At 43.1% G+C, this 21,184-nt stretch overlaps 1 protein-coding gene across 3 annotated transcripts in view; it reads left to right on the top strand.

The window, feature by feature from the left end:
- The first annotated feature begins 663 nt into the window (after window positions 1-663).
- Window positions 664-21,184, top strand: part of ZER1 (zyg-11 related cell cycle regulator) — a 112,928-nt gene continuing 92,407 nt past the window's right edge. The window contains exons 1-4 of one of the 3 annotated variants that reach the window (XM_053695733.1): window positions 664-734; window positions 5,986-6,251; window positions 6,478-6,628; window positions 14,367-14,806. In XM_053695733.1, the coding sequence (XP_053551708.1) occupies window positions 6,094-6,251; window positions 6,478-6,628; window positions 14,367-14,806 (749 nt within the window). In that variant the 5' untranslated portion in view covers window positions 664-734; window positions 5,986-6,093. Of the gene's footprint in view, window positions 854-5,985; window positions 6,252-6,477; window positions 6,629-14,366; window positions 14,807-21,184 lie in introns of all 3 variants that reach the window. The other 2 variants (XM_053695735.1, XM_053695734.1) reach the window with 2 other exon arrangements.

Here is a 21,184-nt window from a genome sequence, read left to right as displayed (position 1 = left end):
TTTGAGGGTTCTATAACATCCCAACAACTAAAGGCATTCCATAAAGAAACACATTTGCGGATTTGGGCCACATTGGAAGATGTTACTTGTAGTTTCAGTGAGATTACATTCCCTTTGCTGGCATCAGGGAGCTGCTATTACAATCAGGGAGACTCCCTGAATTTCAGGGAGAGTTGGGATGTCTGTGTTATGTATAACTGGTATTATAGTCTAGTGATATGATGGGCACACATGTTATGTATATAACTGGTATTATAGTCTAGTAATATGATGGGCACACATGTTATGTATATAACTGGTATTATAGTCTAGTAATATGATGGGCACACATGTTATGTATATAACTGGTATTATAGTCTAGTAATATGATGGGCACACATGTTATGTATATAACTGGTATTATAGTCTAGTAATATGATGGGCACACATGTTATGTATATAACTGGTATTATAGTCTAGTAATATGATGGGCACACAGGTTATGTATAACTGGTATTATAGTCTAGATATGATGGGCACACAGGTTATGTATAACTAGTATTTATGGTATTACCAGAAGACACGGAACTATGGTGCACGGTGCCAATTTCCGGAAGGATAGGGAAACGGACAGAAGCGATGCGGTTGCTATGGTGATGTAACGGAAGTGACGGCGGAATTTGTTGACAGCGGAGCCTGCAGGATGCTTTGCAAGGAGGAGGAACAGCTGTGAATGAGGCCCGGGCCCTAACAGTGTAATGAACTTTAGAGGGTGCGGGATAAATCTGCGGAGCGTGAAGTGCTCAGTGACCTTTGGGGGGACACGGTCCTTTTACTGTATTAACCGTGGTCTGTGATGCACCGAACGCCCGGGGTACAGTGTCAGCCGTGGGCTTAGACAGGGGGATTTGCGGGGATAGAAGAAGCAACTGCTGGTGTGACACAGGGATGGTCAGGATGTAGCGTATCAACATGTGCTGTGACACTTAGTGTGCGTGGGAAAGAGTGTTAATGTGGGCTGTGACACTTTTAGTGTGCGTGGGACAGAGTGTTAATGTGGGCTGTGACAGTGTGCGTGGGAAAGAATGGTAATATGGGCTGTGACACTAAGTGTGTGTGGGACAGAGTGTTAATGTAGGCTGTGACACTTAGTGTGCGTGGGAAAGAGTGTTAATGTGGGCTGTGACACTTAGTGTGCGTGGGACAGAGTGTTAATGTAGGCTGTGACACTTAGTGTGCGTGGGAAAGAGTGTTAATGTGGGCTGTGACACTTTTAGTGTGCGTGGGACAGAGTGTTAATGTGGGCTGTGACAGTGTGCGTGGGAAAGAATGGTAATATGGGCTGTGACACTAAGTGTGTGTGGGACAGAGTGTTAATGTAGGCTGTGACACTTAGTGTGCGTGGGAAAGAGTGTTAATGTGGGCTGTGACACTTAGTGTGCGTGGGACAGAGTGTTAATGTAGGCTGTGACACTTAGTGTGCGTGGGAAAGAGTGTTAATGTGGGCTGTGACACTTAGTGTGCGTGGGGCAAGTGTTATGTGGGCTGTGACAGTGTGCGTGGGAAAGAATGTTAATGTGGGCTGTGACACTTAGTGTGCGTGGGGCAGAGTGTTTATGTAGGCTGTGACACTTAGTGTGCGTGGGACAGAGTGTTAATGTGTGCTGTGACACTTAGTGTGCGTGGGACAGAGTGTTAATGTAGGCTGTGACACTTAGTGTGCGTGGGACAGAGTGTTAATGTGGGCTGTGACACTTAGTGTGCGTGGGGCAGAGTGTTTATGTAGGCTGTGACACTTAGTGTGCGTGGGACAGAGTGTTAATGTGGGCTGTGACACTTAGTGTGCGTGGGGCAGAGTGTTTATGTGGGCTGTGACACTTAGTGTGCGTGGGACAGAGTGTTAATGTGGGCTGTAACACTTAGTGTGCGTGGGGCAGAGTGTTTATGTAGGCTGTGACACTTAGTGTGCGTGGGACAGAGTGTTAATGTGGGCTGTGACACTTAGTGTGCGTGGGACAGAGTGTTAATGTGGGCTGTAACACTTAGTGTGCGTGGGGCAGAGTGTTTATGTGTGCTGTGACACTTAGTGTGCGTGGGACAGAGTGTTTATGTAGGCTGTAACACTTAGTGTGCGTGGGGCAGAGTGTTTATGTGTGCTGTGACACTTAGTGTGCGTGGGACAGAGTGTTAATGTGGGCTGTAACACTTAGTGTGCGTGGGGCAGAGTGTTTATGTAGGCTGTAACACTTAGTGTGCGTGGGGCAGAGTGTTTATGTAGGCTGTGACACTTAGTGTGCGTGGGACAGAGTGTTAATGTGGGCTGTAACACTTAGTGTGCGTGGGACAGAGTGTTAATGTAGGCTGTGACACTTAGTGTGCGTGGGGCAGAGTGTTTATGTGGGCTGTAACACTTAGTGTGCGTGGGACAGAGTGTTAATGTGTGCTGTGACACTTAGTGTGCGTGGGACAGAGTGTTAATGTGGGCTGTGACACTTAGTGTGCGTGGGGCAGAGTGTTTATGTAGGCTGTGACACTTAGTGTGCGTGGGACAGAGTGTTAATGTGTGCTGTGACACTTAGTGTGCGTGGGACAGAGTGTTAATGTAGGCTGTAACACTTAGTGTGCGTGGGGCAGAGTGTTTATGTAGGCTGTAACACTTAGTGTGCGTGGGGCAGAGTGTTTATGTAGGCTGTGACACTTAGTGTGCGTGGGACAGAGTGTTAATGTGTGCTGTGACACTTAGTGTGCGTGGGACAGAGTGTTAATGTGTGCTGTGACACTTAGTGTGCGTGGGACAGAGTGTTAATGTGTGCTGTGACACTTAGTGTGCGTGGGGCAGAGTGTTTATGTAGGCTGTGACACTTAGTGTGCGTGGGACAGAGTGTTAATGTGTGCTGTGACACTTAGTGTGCGTGGGACAGAGTGTTAATGTAGGCTGTGACACTTAGTGTGCGTGGGACAGAGTGTTAATGTGTGCTGTGACACTTAGTGTGCGTGGGACAGAGTATTAATGTGGGCTGTAACACTTAGTGTGCGTGGGACAGAGTGTTAATGTAGGCTGTAACACTTAGTGTGCGTGGGGCAGAGTGTTTATGTGGGCTGTGACACTAAGTAAGCATGGGACAGAGTGTTAATGTCTGCCTTGACACTTAGTGTGCGTGGGACAGAGTGTTAATGTGGGCTGTGACACTTAGGGCTCAATGATTGAAAGCTCTCTGAGCTGGCAAGATTATTAAAGAATGCTATTTCCTTGGTGGAATGATCTAAAGCCACTTTTTACCCTGAAAACAGGGTGTCTCGCTAAGGGGCGTATACTGCATTTTCATATGAAATGTGCACAACAAAATTCGTATTTTAAACATTATACAAAACAAATCTTTGAACCATTCACACAAAAATTTGCAGAGAAAAATTGTATTGTTAAGGTGCATTAAAAATCGTAACAAAATTCTTCACCAAAAATCGTATGTTAACAAAAAAGTTAAATTTGTAATTTACACAGGAATAAATCAAATTAAATATGTATAGCGTAAATGGTAATTGTAGTACACTGGATGTGCAAAAATCACACAGAAATTTGAACTTATAAATACAAAATGCAAAGCGTAATTGTTGTTTTTTTTCGTAAAATCGGCTGGACATGGGCGTTCCATGAGCTTATATGAAAATGTCTCACTAATCCCAGCAATTCTATAAAGATTTTCGCACTGCAAATCTCACAGTTTTTTTCTCGCCAACTAAAAGGTGGCGAGCTTTTCTTAAAACAATACGAACACTTATTACCCCAATAGAAAAACTAATGCATACTAAAATATAGGCGAATGTAAGATGCTCTATGCAGAAAGCAGCATAATGTGAGTTATATTGGCTGCAGGATTTTAATTTTAAAGTGCTCCCCCTGCTCCCTGCTAACTTCGCACTAAGGAGCGAAGTGTCCCTAACCAGCGCGCTTCATTACTTTTATTAGGAGCCATCTCGCCACTCACAGGGACTGCCCCTTTTTTACGATCATTGCACTGGGGCAGCCCTGCGAGATTCAAGGAGAAAAAGTAGGTTTGAGCTTTCAATGATTATATTATCGAGCCCTTAATGTGGGCTGTGACAGTGAGCGTGGGAAAGAGTGTTAATTTGGGCTGTGACACTTTGTGGGCGTGGGACAGTGTTAATGTGGGTTGTGACAGTGTGCGTGGGACAGAGTTTTAATGGGGGTTGTGGCAATTAGTGTGCGTGGGACAGCGTTTTAATGTGGTCTGTGACACGGCGGTGTGTGGAAGAGTGTTAATGTGGTCTGTTACATGGGCGGTGTGTTAATGTTGTATACGTGGGACAGTGTTAATGTGGGCTGTGACATACGTTGTATACGTGGGACATTGTTAATGTGTGCTGTGAAATGAGTTGTACGTGGAACAGTGTTAATGTGGGATGTGACATAAGTTGTTTGTTAGACAGTGTTAATGTAGGCTGTGACATGAGTTGTACGTGGGACAGTGTTAATATGGGATTTGACATGATTTGTACGTGGGACAGTGTTACCTAAGCACCTAGTACTGGGACGTGGGACAGTGTTAATGTGGGCTGTGACATGAGTTGTATGTGGAACAGTGTAAATGTGGACTGTGACATGTGTTGTATGTGGAACAGTGTAAATGTGGGCCGTGACATGAGTTGTACCTGGGACAGTCTTAATGTGGACTGTGACATGAGTCTTACGTGGGTCAGTGTTAATGTGCGATGTGACATGAGTTGTACGTGGGAAAGTGTTAATGTGGGGTGTGACACGGGCAGTGTATAGGACATGTAAATGTGGGATGTGACATTGGCGGTGTGGGACAGTGTAGAAGTGGGATGTGACATGGGCGGTGTGTGTGGGACAGTGTAAATGAGTTGTATGTGGGATGTGACGTGAGTTGTACATGGGACAGTGTTAATGTGGGCTGTGACGTGAGTTGTACATGGGACAGTGTTAATGTGGGCTGTGACGTGAGTTGTACGTGGGACAGTGTTAATGTGGGCTGTGACGTGAGTTGTACATGGGACAGTGTTAATGTGGGATGTGACGAGAGTTGTACATGGGACAGTGTTAATGTGGGCTGTGACGTGAGTTGTACATGGGACAGTGTTAATGTGGGATGTGACGTGAGTTGTACATGGGACAGTGTTAATGTGGGATGTGACGTGAGTTGTACATGGGACAGTGTTAATGTGGGCTGTGACATGAGTTGTACATGGGACAGTGTTAATGTGGGCTGTGACGTGAGTTGTACATGGGACAGTGTTAATGTGGGCTGTGACGTGAGTTGTACATGGGACAGTGTTAATGTGGGATGTGACGTGAGTTGTACATGGGACAGTGTTAATGTGGGATGTGACGTGAGTTGTACATGGGACAGTGTTAATGTGGGATGTGACGTGAGTTGTACATGGGACAGTGTTAATGTGGGATGTGACGTGAGTTGTACATGGGACAGTGTTAATGTGGGCTGTGACATGAGTTGTACATGGGACAGTGTTAATGTGGGCTGTGACGTGAGTTGTACATGGGACAGTGTTAATGTGGGCTGTGACGTGAGTTGTACATGGGACAGTGTTAATGTGGGATGTGACGTGAGTTGTACATGGGACAGTGTTAATGTGGGCTGTGACGTGAGTTGTACATGGGACAGTGTTAATGTGGGCTGTGACGTGAGTTGTACATGGGACAGTGTTAATGTGGGCTGTGACGTGAGTTGGACGTTGGACAGTGTAGATGTGGGATGTGACATGGGCAGTGTGTGGGACAGTGTAAATGAGTTGTAAGTGGGATATGGGTTGTATGGGGGACAGTGTTAATGTGGGCTGTGACGTGAGTTGTACGTGGGACAGTGTTAATGTGGACTGTGACATGAGTTGTACGTGGGACAGTGTTAAAGTGGGCTTTGACATGAGTTGTACGTGGGACATGATTAGAAAGTGGAATGCAGAAAATAATTTCTTAAAAATAATTTATGTTTATTTTCTCCTCTCCAGGGAACTTGCCCCTATGATTCTCAACGAAGGTTAAGGGATTCGGAGAATAACTTGTTTTTGGAGATCTTTCTGCTAAACCGTATCCTGCCTTTGTAGACCAGCGCCAAGATGGCATGTGATAGCCCAGAGTCTCTGATGACCATTTGCACAGACTACTGTCTCCGGAACCTGAAGGGCACTCTCTGCTATCTGTTAGATAATGAGACCCTTCGTCTGCATCCAGACATTTTTCTTCCAAGTGAAATTTGTGACAGGCTTGTGAATGAGTAAGTGAACACGTACGTTACCTGGTGCATAAGACAATGCTGATCAGGTGAATTGGTGAGACGTGGGAGGTGTATGAAATCTGGTACTGTATAGGCTGTAAAAGTACATTTGTTTTGTACTTGGCAAAAGGGTTCACAAGATCTGTTCTGCTCCAGATTTAATGATAGATTTAGTGTTACAGAGAAAATAACCTGCTAGAACTTCTTACCCTGTTGTTGATCACAGGTACATTGAACTGGTGAATGCAGACAGCAGCTTTGAGCCCCATGAGAGCTTCTTCACCCTATTCTCTGAGCCACAGAGCACACGGCTCACCCGACTTCACCTGCGGGAGGACATTGTGCAAGATCAAGATCTGGAAGCAATCCGAAAGCAAGTAAGCTGTGACACAGGGGCGGTTACGTGACATGACTGTTAACTGTATCCTGACAGCAAGGTCGTTTTTGTATTGGTAGTAAGGGATATTTATCAAACCCTTGGTAGCCAGAGAGCCTGGGTGCCACTCACAGCCGCTCTCTCTGGCAGCTAAGGGCTTAGTGCATTGCAGTGTACAGTGATGTGTTATAAATGTATTGGCTGCCATGTACATTCTCTTATTACATATGCTGATAACTGATGTAGCCATAGATTGACATGAGTTGTACGTGGGACAGTCATAGTGTGGGATGTGACATAAGTTGTACGTGGAACAGTGGTAATGTGGGATGTGACGTGTTGTACATGGGACAGTCATAATGTGGGATGTGACCTAGGCGGTGAGTGGGACAGTTTAATGTGGGCTGTGATATGAGTTGTACGTGGGACTTTGTTAATGTGGGATGTGACATGAGTTGTACGTGGGTCAGTATAAATGTGCGATGTGACATGAGTTGTACGTGGGACAATGTTAATGTGGAATGTGACATGGGCGGTGTGTGGGACAGTGTTAATGTGGGTTGTGACATGAGTTGTACATGGGACAGTATTAATGTGGGATGAGACATTAGTTGTACGTGGGTCAGTGTTAATGTGGGTTGTGACATGAGTTGTATGTGGGACAGTGTTAATGTGGGATGTGACATGGGCGGTGTGTGGGACAGTGTAAATGTGGGATGTGACATGAGTTGTACGTGGGTCAGTTTTAATGTGGTATGTGACATGGGCGGTGTGTGGGACAGTGTAAATGTGGGATGTGACATGAGTTGTACGTGGGTCAGTGTTAATGTGGGATGTGACATGGGCGGTGTGTGGGACAGTGTAAATGTGGGATGTGACATGAGTTGTACGTGGGTCAGTGTAAATGTGGGATGTGACATGAGTTGTACGTGGGACAGTGTTAATGTGGGATGTGACATGGGCGGTGTGTGGGACAGTGTAAATGTGGGATGTGACATGAGTTGTACGTGGGTCAGTGTAAATGTGGGATGTGACATGAGTTGTACGTGGGTCAGTGTTAATGTGGGATGTGACATGGGCGGTGTGTGGGACAGTGTAAATGTGGGATGTGACATGAGTTGTACGTGGGTCAGTGTAAATGTGGGATGTGACATGAGTTGTACGTGGGTCAGTGTTAATGTGGGATGTGACATGAGTTGTACTTGGTACTTTGTTAATGTGGGATGTGACATGAATTGTATGTGGGTCAGTGTAAATGTGGGATGTGACATGAGTTGTATGTGGGTCAGTGTTAATGTTGGATGTGACATGAGTTGTACTTGGTACTTTGTTAATGTGGGATGTGACATGAATTGTACGTGGGTCAGTGTAAATGTGGGATGTGACATGAGTTGTATGTGGGTCAGTGTTAATGTGGGATGTGACATGAGTTGTATGTGGGTCAGTGTTAATGTTGGATGTGACATGGGCAGTGTGGGTCAGTGTTAACAAAAGAGGAAAAAGGAATGCTGAGTCCTTAAAGTAGATGAAATGAAGTTTTATTAGGAGCAGGCTTATCATCAGACACTAGGTAAGCTCCTATCTTACGCGTTTCGCGCATGGGCACATGCGCTTCATCAGAGATCAGAGATTAATGTGGGATGTGACATGAGTTGTACGTGGGTCAGTGTTAATGTGGGATGTGATATGAGTTGTACGTGGGTCAGTGTTAATGTGGGATGTGATATGAGTTGTACGTGGGTCAGTGTTAATGTGGGATGTGACATGAGTTGTACGTGGGTCAGTGTTAATGTTGGATGTGACATGAGTTGTATGTGGGTCAGTGTTAATGTGGGATGTGACATGAGTTGTACGTGGGTCAGTGTTAATGTTGGATGTGACATGGGCAGTGTGGGTCAGTGTTAATGTGGGATGTGACATGAGTTGTACGTGGGTCAGTGTTAATGTGGGATGTGACATGAGTTGTATGTGGGTCAGTGTTAATGTTGGATGTGACATGGGCGGTGTGTGGGACAGTGTAAATGTGGGATGTGACATGAGTTGTACGTGGGTCAGTGTAAATGTGGGATGTGACATGAGTTGTACGTGGGACAGTGTAAATGTGGGATGTGACATGAGTTGTACGTGGGTCAGTGTTAATGTGGGATGTGACATGAGTTGTACGTGGGACAGTGTTAATGTGGGATGTGACATGAGTTGTACGTGGGTCAGTGTTAATGTTGGATGTGACATGGGCAGTGTGGGTCAGTGTTAATGTGGGATGTGACATGAGTTGTACGTGGGTCAGTGTTAATGTGGGATGTGATATGAGTTGTACGTGGGTCAGTGTTAATGTGGGATGTGACATGAGTTGTACGTGGGTCAGTGTTAATGTTGGATGTGACATGGGCAGTGTGGGTCAGTGTTAATGTGGGATGTGATATGAGTTGTAATTGGGTCAGTGTTAATGTGGGATGTGACATGAGTTGTACGTGGGTCAGTGTTAATGTGGGATGTGATATGAGTTGTACGTGGGTCAGTGTTAATGTGGGATGTGACATGAGTTGTACGTGGGTCAGTGTTAATGTTGGATGTGACATGGGCAGTGTGGGTCAGTGTTAATGTGGGATGTGATATGAGTTGTACGTGGGTCAGTGTTAATGTGGGATGTGACATGAGTTGTACGTGGGTCAGTGTTAATGTGGGATGTGATATGAGTTGTACGTGGGTCAGTGTAAATGTTGGATGTGACATGAGTTGTACGTGGGTCAGTGTAAATGTGGGATGTGACATGAGTTGTACGTGGGTCAGTGTAAATGTGGGATGTGACATGGGCAGTGTGGGACAGTGTTAATGTGGGATGTGACATGAGTTGTACGTGGGTCAGTGTAAATGTGGGATGTGACATGAGTTGTACGTGGGTCAGTGTTAATGTGGGATGTGACATGAGTTGTACGTGGGTCAGTGTTAATGTGGGATGTGACATGAGTTGTACGTGGGTCAGTGTTAATGTGGGATGTGACATGAGTTGTACGTGGGTCAGTGTTAATGTGGGATGTGACATGAGTTGTACTTGGGTCAGTGTTAATGTGGGATGTGACATGAGTTGTACGTGGATCAGTGTTAATGTGGGATGTGACATGAGTTGTACGTGGGTCAGTGTTAATGTGGGATGTGACATGAGTTGTACGTGGGACAGTGTAAATGTGGGATGTGACATGAGTTGTACGTGGGTCAGTGTTAATGTGGGATGTGACATGAGTTGTACGTGGATCAGTGTTAATGTGGGATGTGACATGAGTTGTACGTGGGTCAGTGTTAATGTGGGATGTGACATGAGTTGTACGTGGGTCAGTGTATATGTGGGATGTGACATAAGTTGTACGTGGAACAGTGGTAATGTGGGATGTGACGTGTTGTACATGGGACAGTCATAATGTGGGATGTGACCTAGGCGGTGAGTGGGACAGTTTAATGTGGGCTGTGATATGAGTTGTACGTGGGACTTTGTTAATGTGGGATGTGACATGAGTTGTACGTGGGTCAGTGTAAATGTGCGATGTGACATGAGTTGTACGTGGGACAATGTTAATGTGGAATGTGACATGGGCGATGTGTGGGACAGTGTTAATGTGGGTTGTGACATGAGTTGTACATGGGACAGTATTAATGTGGGATGAGACATTAGTTGTACGTGGGTCAGTGTTAATGTGGGTTGTGACATGAGTTGTATGTAGGACAGTGTTAATGTGGGATGTGACATGGGCGGTGTGTGGGACAGTGTAAATGTGGGATGTGACATGAGTTGTACGTGGGTCAGTGTTAATGTGGGATGTGACATGGGCGGTGTGTGGGACAGTGTAAATGTGGGATGTGAAATGAGTTGTACGTGGGACAATGTTAATGTGGAATGTGACATGGGCGGTGTGTGGGACAGTGTTAATGTGGGTTGTGACATGAGTTGTACATGGGACAGTATTAATGTGGGATGAGACATTAGTTGTACGTGGGTCAGTGTTGATGTGGGTTGTGACATGAGTTGTATGTGGGACAGTGTTAATGTGGGATGTGACATGGGCGGTGTGTGGGACAGTGTAAATGTGGGATGTGACATGAGTTGTACGTGGGTCAGTGTTAATGTGGGATGTGACATGGGCGGTGTGTGGGACAGTGTAAATGTGGGATGTGACATGAGTTGTACGTGGGTCAGTGTTAATGTGGGATGTGACATGGGCGGTGTGTGGGACAGTGTAAATGTGGGATGTGACATGAGTTGTACGTGGGTCAGTGTAAATGTGGGATGTGACATGAGTTGTACGTGGGACAGTGTTAATGTGGGATGTGACATGGGCGGTGTGTGGGACAGTGTAAATGTGGGATGTGACATGAGTTGTACGTGGGTCAGTGTAAATGTGGGATGTGACATGAGTTGTACGTGGGTCAGTGTTAATGTGGGATGTGACATGGGCGGTGTGTGGGACAGTGTAAATGTGGGATGTGACATGAGTTGTACGTGGGTCAGTGTAAATGTGGGATGTGACATGAGTTGTACGTGGGTCAGTGTTAATGTGGGATGTGACATGAGTTGTACTTGGTACTTTGTTAATGTGGGATGTGACATGGGCGGTGTGTGGGTCAGTGTAAATGTGGGATGTGACATGAGTTGTACGTGGGTCAGTGTTAATGTGGGATGTGACATGAGTTTTACTTGGTACTTTGTTAATGTGGGATGTGACATGAATTGTATGTGGGTCAGTGTAAATGTGGGATGTGACATGAGTTGTATGTGGGTCAGTGTTAATGTTGGATGTGACATGAGTTGTACTTGGTACTTTGTTAATGTGGGATGTGACATGAATTGTACGTGGGTCAGTGTAAATGTGGGATGTGACATGAGTTGTATGTGGGTCAGTGTTAATGTGGGATGTGACATGGGCAGTGTGGGTCAGTGTTAACAAAAGAGGAAAAAGGAATGCTGAGTCTTTAAAGTAGATGAAATGAAGTTTTATTAGGAGCAGGCTTATCATCAGACACTAGGTAAGCTCCTATCTTACGCGTTTCGCGCATGGGCACATGCGCTTCATCAGAGATCAGAGATTAATGTGGGATGTGACATGAGTTGTACGTGGGTCAGTGTTAATGTGGGATGTGATATGAGTTGTACGTGGGTCAGTGTTAATGTGGGATGTGATATGAGTTGTACGTGGGTCAGTGTTAATGTGGGATGTGACATGAGTTGTACGTGGGTCAGTGTTAATGTTGGATGTGACATGGGCAGTGTGGGTCAGTGTTAATGTGGGATGTGACATGAGTTGTACGTGGGTCAGTGTTAATGTGGGATGTGACATGAGTTGTATGTGGGTCAGTGTTAATGTTGGATGTGACATGGGCGGTGTGTGGGACAGTGTAAATGTGGGATGTGACATGAGTTGTACGTGGGTCAGTGTAAATGTGGGATGTGACATGAGTTGTACGTGGGTCAGTGTTAATGTGGGATGTGACATGGGCGGTGTGTGGGACAGTGTAAATGTGGGATGTGACATGAGTTGTACGTGGGTCAGTGTAAATGTGGGATGTGACATGAGTTGTACTTGGTACTTTGTTAATGTGGGATGTGACATGAGTTGTACGTGGGTCAGTGTTAATGTGGGATGTGACATGAGTTGTACGTGGGTCAGTGTTAATGTTGGATGTGACATGGGCAGTGTGGGTCAGTGTTAATGTGGGATGTGACATGAGTTGTACGTGAGTCAGTGTTAATGTGGGATGTGATATGAGTTGTACGTGGGTCAGTGTTAATGTGGGATGTGACATGAGTTGTACGTGGGTCAGTGTTAATGTTGGATGTGACATGGGCAGTGTGGGTCAGTGTTAATGTGGGATGTGATATGAGTTGTAATTGGGTCAGTGTTAATGTGGGATGTGACATGAGTTGTACGTGGGTCAGTGTTAATGTGGGATGTGATATGAGTTGTACGTGGGTCAGTGTTAATGTGGGATGTGACATGAGTTGTACGTGGGTCAGTGTTAATGTGGGATGTGATATGAGTTGTACGTGGGTCAGTGTAAATGTTGGATGTGACATGAGTTGTACGTGGGTCAGTGTAAATGTGGGATGTGACATGAGTTGTACGTGGGTCAGTGTAAATGTGGGATGTGACATGGGCAGTGTGGGACAGTGTTAATGTGGGATGTGACATGAGTTGTACGTGGGTCAGTGTTAATGTGGGATGTGACATGAGTTGTACGTGGGTCAGTGTTAATGTGGGATGTGACATGAGTTGTACGTGGGTCAGTGTTAATGTGGGATGTGACATGAGTTGTACGTGGGACAGTGTAAATGTGGGATGTGACATGAGTTGTACGTGGGTCAGTGTTAATGTGGGATGTGACATGAGTTGTATGTGGGTCAGTGTTAATGTGGGATGTGACATGAGTTGTACTTGGGTCAGTGTATATGTGGGATGTGACATGAGTTGTTTGTGGGACAGTGTTAATGTTGGATGTGACATGGGCGGTGTGTGTGGGACAGTGTTAATGTGGGATGTGACATGGGCGGTGTGTGGGACAGTGTTAATGTTGGATGTGACATGGGCGGTGTGTGTGGGACAGTGTTAATGTTGGATGTGACATGGGCGGTGTGTGTGGGACAGTGTTAATGTTGGATGTGACATGGGCGGTGTGTGGGACAGTGTTAATGTTGGATGTGACATGGGCGGTGTGTGTGGGACAGTGTTAATGTTGGATGTGACATGGGCGGTGTGTGTGGGACAGTGTTAATGTTGGATGTGACATGGGCGGTGTGTGGGACAGTGTTAATGTTGGATGTGACATGGGCGGTGTGTGTGGGACAGTGTTAATGTTGGATGTGACATGGGCGGTGTGTGTGGGACAGTGTTAATGTTGGATGTGACATGGGCGGTGTGTGTGGGACAGTGTTAATGTTAGATGTGACATGGGCGGTGTGTGGGACAGTGTTAATGTTGGATGTGACATGGGCGGTGTGTGTGGGACAGTGTTAATGTTGGATGTGACATGGGCGGTGTGTGTGGGACAGTGTTAATGTTGGATGTGACATGGGCGGTGTGTGGGACAGTGTTAATGTTGGATGTGACATGGGCGGTGTGTGGGACAGTGTTAATGTTGGATGTGACATGGGCGGTGTGTGGGACAGTGTTAATGTTGGATGTGACATGGGCGGTGTGTGTGGGACAGTGTTAATGTTGGATGTGACATGGGCGGTGTGTGGGACAGTGTTAATGTTGGATGTGACATGGGCGGTGTGTGGGACAGTGTTAATGTTGGATGTGACATGGGCGGTGTGTGTGGGACAGTGTTAATGTTGGATGTGACATGGGCGGTGTGTGGGACAGTGTTAATGTTGGATGTGACATGGGCGGTGTGTGGGACAGTGTTAATGTGGGATGCCACTCACAGCCACTCTCTTTGGCAGCTAAGGGGCTTAGTGCATTGCAGTGTACAGTGGTTTGTCATAAATGTATTGGCTGCCATGTACATTCTCTTATTACATATGCTGATTACTCTAATGTAGCCATAGATTTAAGGTATATTTTAGGGCAGACATACTCAAACTTGGTCCTCCAGAGGCTTTGGAACTACATTCCCATGATGCTCAGCCAGTTGATATGTTGGCTGAGCATCATGGGAAATGTAGTTCCAAAACCTTTGGAGGGCTAAGTTTGAGGATGTCTGTTTTAGGGTGTTTTATGTGTACAGTAACATTTCTTCCTTACTCACAGGACCTCGTTGAGCTCTACTTAACTAACTGTGAGAGGTTGACCGCTAAAAGTCTGCAGACTCTGTCACGTTTCAGCAACACCCTGGTGTCTCTCAGCTTGTTTGGCTGCATCAACATATTCTTTGAGGAGGAGAATCTAGGAGGATACGATGAGAACGATTGTCTAGTGAACCCCACTCGCCAGGTCTTGGTCCGGGACTTCACATTCCAAGGTTTCCAGCATTTGCGCTTCCTGAATCTTGGCTGCATTACCAAAGGGATCAATGTTGAGATGATGTTGCAGCCTTTGATCTGCTTGAAAGCCCTAAACCTGTCAGGCATTCAGCTCAATGATGTGGGCTTCTTGACCCAGTGGAAGGACACTCTTGTGTCTCTGGTGCTATACAATATGGACCTGTCTGAAGAACACATCCGGGTTATAGTGCAGCTGCTGAAGCTCAGGTCTGTCCACGTTTTATGTATGTTATCATCTGTCTTGCCCGAGACACTGGCTAGTGTATAAATGCATAGACCATACAGAGCATGCTAGGGCCAATCATTACACATATTGTATGAAATACATAGTGTGTATAAATGCACAAATAACACGCTCAGCCTCAGGGCATTGGGACCCATACTTGCTTACTGTGATCTTTTGTCTATTAATAACAGGAAGTACAGTTTTGTTGCACGTGCATCGATATAAACTTACTGTGTGAGAAACACTTTTCAAAAATGTGTCTAAAAATAAAAAAAATAAAAAAATATATAACACAAAGGAGAGAGCAGTAAATGGGTTAATATGCAAAACTACTGATAAAATATGTTTCATTGAGGTGATCTACAGAGTCCAGAAAAAAAAGCACATTATAGTGAACACCAGAACAGACCGTAATACACAGTATGTAGGGATAAACGTCAGTTCTCCTTATCACTACATTTAAAGGAATATTCCGGTGTACAAATGAGCTGCCGTAATTCATATCAAATGTCATAGGCAGATTAGGCTTAAAGGGACAGTCTACACCAAAATTGTTATTGTTTAAAAGATAGATAACGCCTTTACTACCCATTCCCCAGCTTTGCACAACCAACATTGTTATATTAATATACTTTATAACATTTAAGCAGTCTGCCTGTTTCTAAGCCACTTTTCACAACAGGAGACTGCTAATTCATGTGGGCCATATAGATAACATTGTGCTCATGCCGTGGAGTTATTTAAGATTTAGCACAACACAGCACTAATTGGCTAAAATGCAAATCAATAGATAATAAATAAAAAGTCATGTGATCAGGGGGCTGTCAGAAGAGGCTTAGATACAAGGTAATCACAGAGGTAAAAAGTGTATTAATATAACAGTCACCTAGATTACAAGTTTTGCGCTATAGAGGGTGCGAAACGAGCGCAACAAAAGTTGCGTTATTTCACTCTCCATAGCGCTGCCATTACAAGTTTTTGAAAAGCTGCCTTGTGCGTGCGATATGGTGGCGATGAGCTCCATACCGCACAAAATCCTGAAGTGCGGAATGGCGATTGCTGTAACGCAACCCCATTGATGACTATGGGGAAAAAAGTTACGTTTAAACCTAACACCCTAACATAAACCCCACGTCTAAACACCCCTAATCTGCTGCCCCTGACTTCGCTGACACCTAAATAAAGTTATTAAAAACCTAATCTGCCGCTCCCGACATTGCTGCCACCAAAATAAATGTATTAACCCCTAATGTGCCACTCCCGATATCGCCACCAGTATAATAGTTATTAACCCCTATTGCCCCGCACCCCAACATCACCCACAATAAAATAAAGATATTAACCCATATTCCGCCGCTCCCTGACATTGCCGCCACTAAATAAAGTTATTAACCCCTAAACCTCTGGCCTCCAACACTAAATAAACTTATTAACCCCCCTGTGGGAATCCAGAGGTTTAGGAGTTAATAACTTTATTTAGTGGCGGCGATGTCGGGGAGCGGCGGAATAGGGGTTAATATCTTTATTATAGTGTGGGCGAATAGTGGTTAATAACTTTATTATAGTGGTGACGATGTCGGGGAGCGGCGGAATAGGGGTTAATAAATTTTATTAGTGGCGGCGATGTTGGGAGCGGCAGATTAGGGGTTAATAACTTTAATATAGTGTTTGCAATGCGGGAGGGCCTTGGTTTAGGGGTTAGTAGGAAGTTTATGGGTGTTAGTGTACTTTGTAACACTTTAGTTATGAGTTTTGTGAAACATTTTTGTTACACAAAATCCATAACTACTGCTCTCAGATTGCAGAACGGATCATGTCGGTATAGACTGGAACGCAAGCTTTTTAGCCTCATTGCAAAACTTGTAATGGCAGCGCTATGGAAATCCCATGCACAAACGTCATTTTTTTGAGTGCGGGACTGACGTTGGTTTACAGGCTAAAATGCTTGCGTTTTTTACGCTGAAATGGCCATTTTTTCAGCGTTAAAACCCGAACACAAAACTTGTAATCTAGGTGAGTGTTAGCTATGCAAAACTGGGTAATGGGTAATAAAGGGATTATCTATCTAGTAAAACAATAACAATTCTAGTGTAGACTGTCCTTTTAAGCCACAATCCCTGTTTTCTTCATAATATAAAATATTTGTCAGTTACGGCTTTCTCTCTGGTTTCATACACACATTTGTGTCACTTTAAGTATACTGGGAATTATTTAGTTATTTTTATTAGTTCACTTAGTAATTCCTCCAGTCTACTCACTTTTGTGTTTTTCAACATTAGGTGAAAAGGACTTGGGTGAAGTACAAGACAGTTGCTTTTATAGTTGTATGAGAAGAGAGAAAGTGGGGAAATCTCTTTACATTTAGAAGATATAGCAGTCAGCTGATAGATTAGTCTTGTGCACTGTTAAATAGCCGTGATATGTGCCCTAAGGGCATTAGGAGGAAGGTTTCAATAGTTCTAATTGTTTTACTAATACAAAATAAGTCAGAGACCTAACAAGTTGTTATATGCGGAATCTGTACCCAACGGCGGTTTTGTGATATCCAGCAGTTTCTTCACTTATCTAAAAGCTGTTGTTATATTTCAAAGTAAGCTTCTGTCTTTGTGATAAATAGTTACCTGCTCTGGTTAGTACTTCTATTAAAGGGACATAAAACAAGTTGGGATAGAGGCAAAAAGATAATCATATGTACTTTAATTACTTTACCTGCAAATTTATACTGCATAGCCTCGCCATTAACCCTTTCTCTTAAGTAATGAATTGTACAGCTCTAACTCCACCCACACAATTCATTCTATGGCTGTATCTATATCCAGCTTTGATTTGGTAGAATGCAAGACTTTAACACTCATTATCTGCTGGAGCATGCCTACAAGCAAATAAGCTGCTGTGAACTCAGTTGAAATACAATGCCTGTGTTTCTGATGCTAAACACTGATAAGGGGGGTGGATCAGACTACTCCAGACAGCGTGGCTATGTAACTTAATTTTGCTTATTTTTTTAAATGATTTTAAAATACTTGCCAGTGATTTTTAAACAATTTTTTTATTCAAACTTTTTTTTACTTAACCTCTTAAGGACATATGACGGAATTCTTCCGTCATAAAACAATTGAGCAAACTGAAAGCTGTGTCCTTAAAGGGTTAATTAGCCCTTTTAGGATATGCACAGATCTCAACATGTTTTATGGCACTATAAAGAGGCGTGTCTAGTGCCAGCTGGATACTGAGGCTTGTGCAGTAAAGGGTGGAGCCTACATATGGTACCTTTTACAGTCCTCTAGAATAGATTGTTTGTTCAGTTACTAAAAACTATGAGAATGTCTGTGAACTTGCAAATGTAAGCGCTTGCTGTGCTCCCTATTAGGGTTCCAAGTGTATTTTAAAGAACAAATAATCCCCAAGGCAGAGCATGCTGCTGTCTGCAGAAAATGCAGCATGTCTGCAGAGAGAGAGGGATACATGCAGGAAGTATTAGCGCTTTTGCTTTGCAGTGCTGCTCTACATCAGACTGTTCTCTTCAAACAGCACTATGCTCTGGCTGCACTGTGTAAGTTTTCATTAACACAGTGCAGCCAGAGTAAAGCGCTGTTTAAAGAAAGCAGTTTAATATGGCGTAGTGCTGCAAAGACTGTCTCTCAGAAATTTTTCAACCCTGGCTTTTAGCCTTTTCCCATTTGCAAAGCTGTGACTCCTGAATGTAAGTTCTTGTGAGCAATGTACCTTTTTTAATTTTTATTACCATATTTTTACCTTCATAATTATGTGATGGTTAGACCAAGTGCAAAGGAAACACATTTTATTCAAGAGAAAAACTTTATAACCAAAAAAGGTACCAATGGCACTTCCACAAGTCTTTATTAAACCTTATTATCCCTTTAACATATGTAATTTAATACATTACAATTGTGTTTGGGTAGGAGGTGCTGTGATGAAGATCCTTTTGATAAAGCCATTCAAGGCGAAACATGTTAGGGACATTAGGGTATTGGTGAGGAGTCCTAGGAGCTCCTGTGTTTTTAGATAGCCTCATTTTACTTTAATGCAGTTTGCTTACTTGCCTTATTGAATACTTAGCCTGGAACAACTTAAATACTAATATGGCTCATTAAATTGATTGAGCGAATTTCTACCACTTACAGCACTTTTGCACATTATACTTTAAACTTTCATTGAGGTGGTAATATTCAACTACTGCCGTAATTTACTCTTTAACGCTGTGGTAATACTTATAAGTAACGTTTACAGCAATAGCTGACCGGAGCTTGTTTTCCGACACGTAACCTGCATCAGTGTCGGATTATGTAAGGAGTCTATCAGCTGAGCACGGAACTGGTTGACTTCATAGTGCACTGTTAGCTAATTTTAACCCCGTATTGTTGCCGCAGAATTACGTTTGCCGCTAGGAGTCCCAAACAATATACTGTGTTTGCTCACTCCTTTTATAGTAGCAAAGTCAGCTGTTATATATACGAACATACTGAAAAGACAGCCATATTGCAATACCTGATAAGAGTTTCTTTATTGATAAGGAACCCATATTATAGATACGATATGAATAAGAGGTTCTAACTTGAACTCCTAACAGTTTAACCTAATACTGCATATTAGGCTACTTAATTAACCCCTATATTACCACAATAGAGTGTAACTTTTTTGAATGAAACTGATTGTACAATCAAATTATTTACCAACACAAAAGAACAAACCTTTCACTAATAACCGACTGGAACTCCTTTACAGATACGGAAACTATATTATTGATGCAATATGCACAAGAGGTTTTAATTTAAGTTCCAAGTTAGTTAACGATATATTGTATACCAGGTTACTTAATTAACCCCTTCTTTCCCACCTAAGAGTGTTGCTTTCCTGTATGAGGAACGCTTAAACTAGTTGCTCTAATACACAATCCGTGGTGTTTCTTTACAGTAGTTTGTTCAGCCTGTATATAAATAACATACATTGATACATAATTTGAGCTAACCTTGACAATAACGGATAAAGGCAACTGTTTATATAAGTGGACTCGCATACAAGTGAGGTAGAATTTTATTTGAGCCACTTCAGATTATATTGCATTACTCCCGTGGGGCTTTTTATTCCTTAAAGGGACACGAAACCCAAAAGAATTCTTTCATGATTCAGATAGAGAATACAATTTTAAACCACTTTCTAATTGACTTCTATTATCTAATTTGTTTCATTCTCTTGGTATCTTTTGTTGAAGGAGCAGCAATGCACTAATGGTTTCTGTTTCTAACTGAACACACGGGTGAGCCAATAACAATCGATATATTTATGCAGCCACCAATCAACACCTAGAACCTAGGTTATCTGCTGCTCCTGAACTTGCCTAGATAAACCTTTCAGCAAAGGATACCAAGAGAAGGAAGCAAATTAAATAATAGAAGTACATGGGAAAGTTGTTTAAAATTGTATTCTCTGTCTGAATTATGAAAGAAATGTTTGGGTTTCATGTCCCTTTAAAGGGACATTAAACCCATTTTTTTTCTTTGATTATTCAGATAGATAATACCATTGTAAACAACTTTCTTATTTACTTCTATTATCTAATTTGCTTCATTCTCTTGGTATTCTTTCCTGAAAAGCATATCTAGATAGTCTCAGTAGCTTCTGATTGGTGGCTGGACATAGATGCCTTATGTGATTGGCTCACCCGTGTGCATTGCTATTTCTTTAACTAAGGATATCTAAAGATTAAAGCAAATTAGATAATAGAAGTAAATTGGAATGTTGTTTAAAATTGTATTTTCTATCTGAATTATGAAACAAAATTTGGGTTTAATGTCCCTTTAAGCTAGCAAATATTATAGTGCCGTAAAGTATCTGAGGGTGTTTTTAATATAAATATCCTATTTTCTTCCACTTAATAATATAATTTAATATGGTTGAAGCACATTTTTTTATAATACAAGTACTGTAAGTTGTTTTACTATGATCAGCCTTTATTTTTAAAGCTGTTAGATTGATCCTTTGAGTGCTATTGGTGCATTCTTTAATAAGAGTTGGTCTCTCGCCCTCTTTTATTACCTGTTTGTATTTTAAAAACTTTTTTTCTATGCAACTAATTTGCAATGCAATGTATTATACAATGCTAACAATTGCTGTATTCTCCAGTTAATTAGCGCACTGCTCTTGAGCTGGTTCTTTAGTGTAACTGCCACATTTAAAATGTCGTTTTATTTCAAAATGAGCTACAGAAAAAGTTTTGCTGAAATAAAATTCTCATTGCTTAAAGTGAAACAAAGTTCTACCTCTGGGCAAATAATTGATTTTAATTGAATTCAGGATATCTCTGTAGCTCAGAAGGCAAAAAAACCTGCTTGATCTAC

The sequence above is a fragment of the Bombina bombina genome, chromosome 12 (genome assembly GCF_027579735.1).
Source record: "Bombina bombina isolate aBomBom1 chromosome 12, aBomBom1.pri, whole genome shotgun sequence".
NCBI classification, from domain to species: domain Eukaryota; kingdom Metazoa; phylum Chordata; class Amphibia; order Anura; family Bombinatoridae; genus Bombina; species Bombina bombina.
The sequence above is the reverse complement of the archived record's forward strand: the minus strand, read 5'-3'. Positions and strand labels throughout refer to the sequence as shown.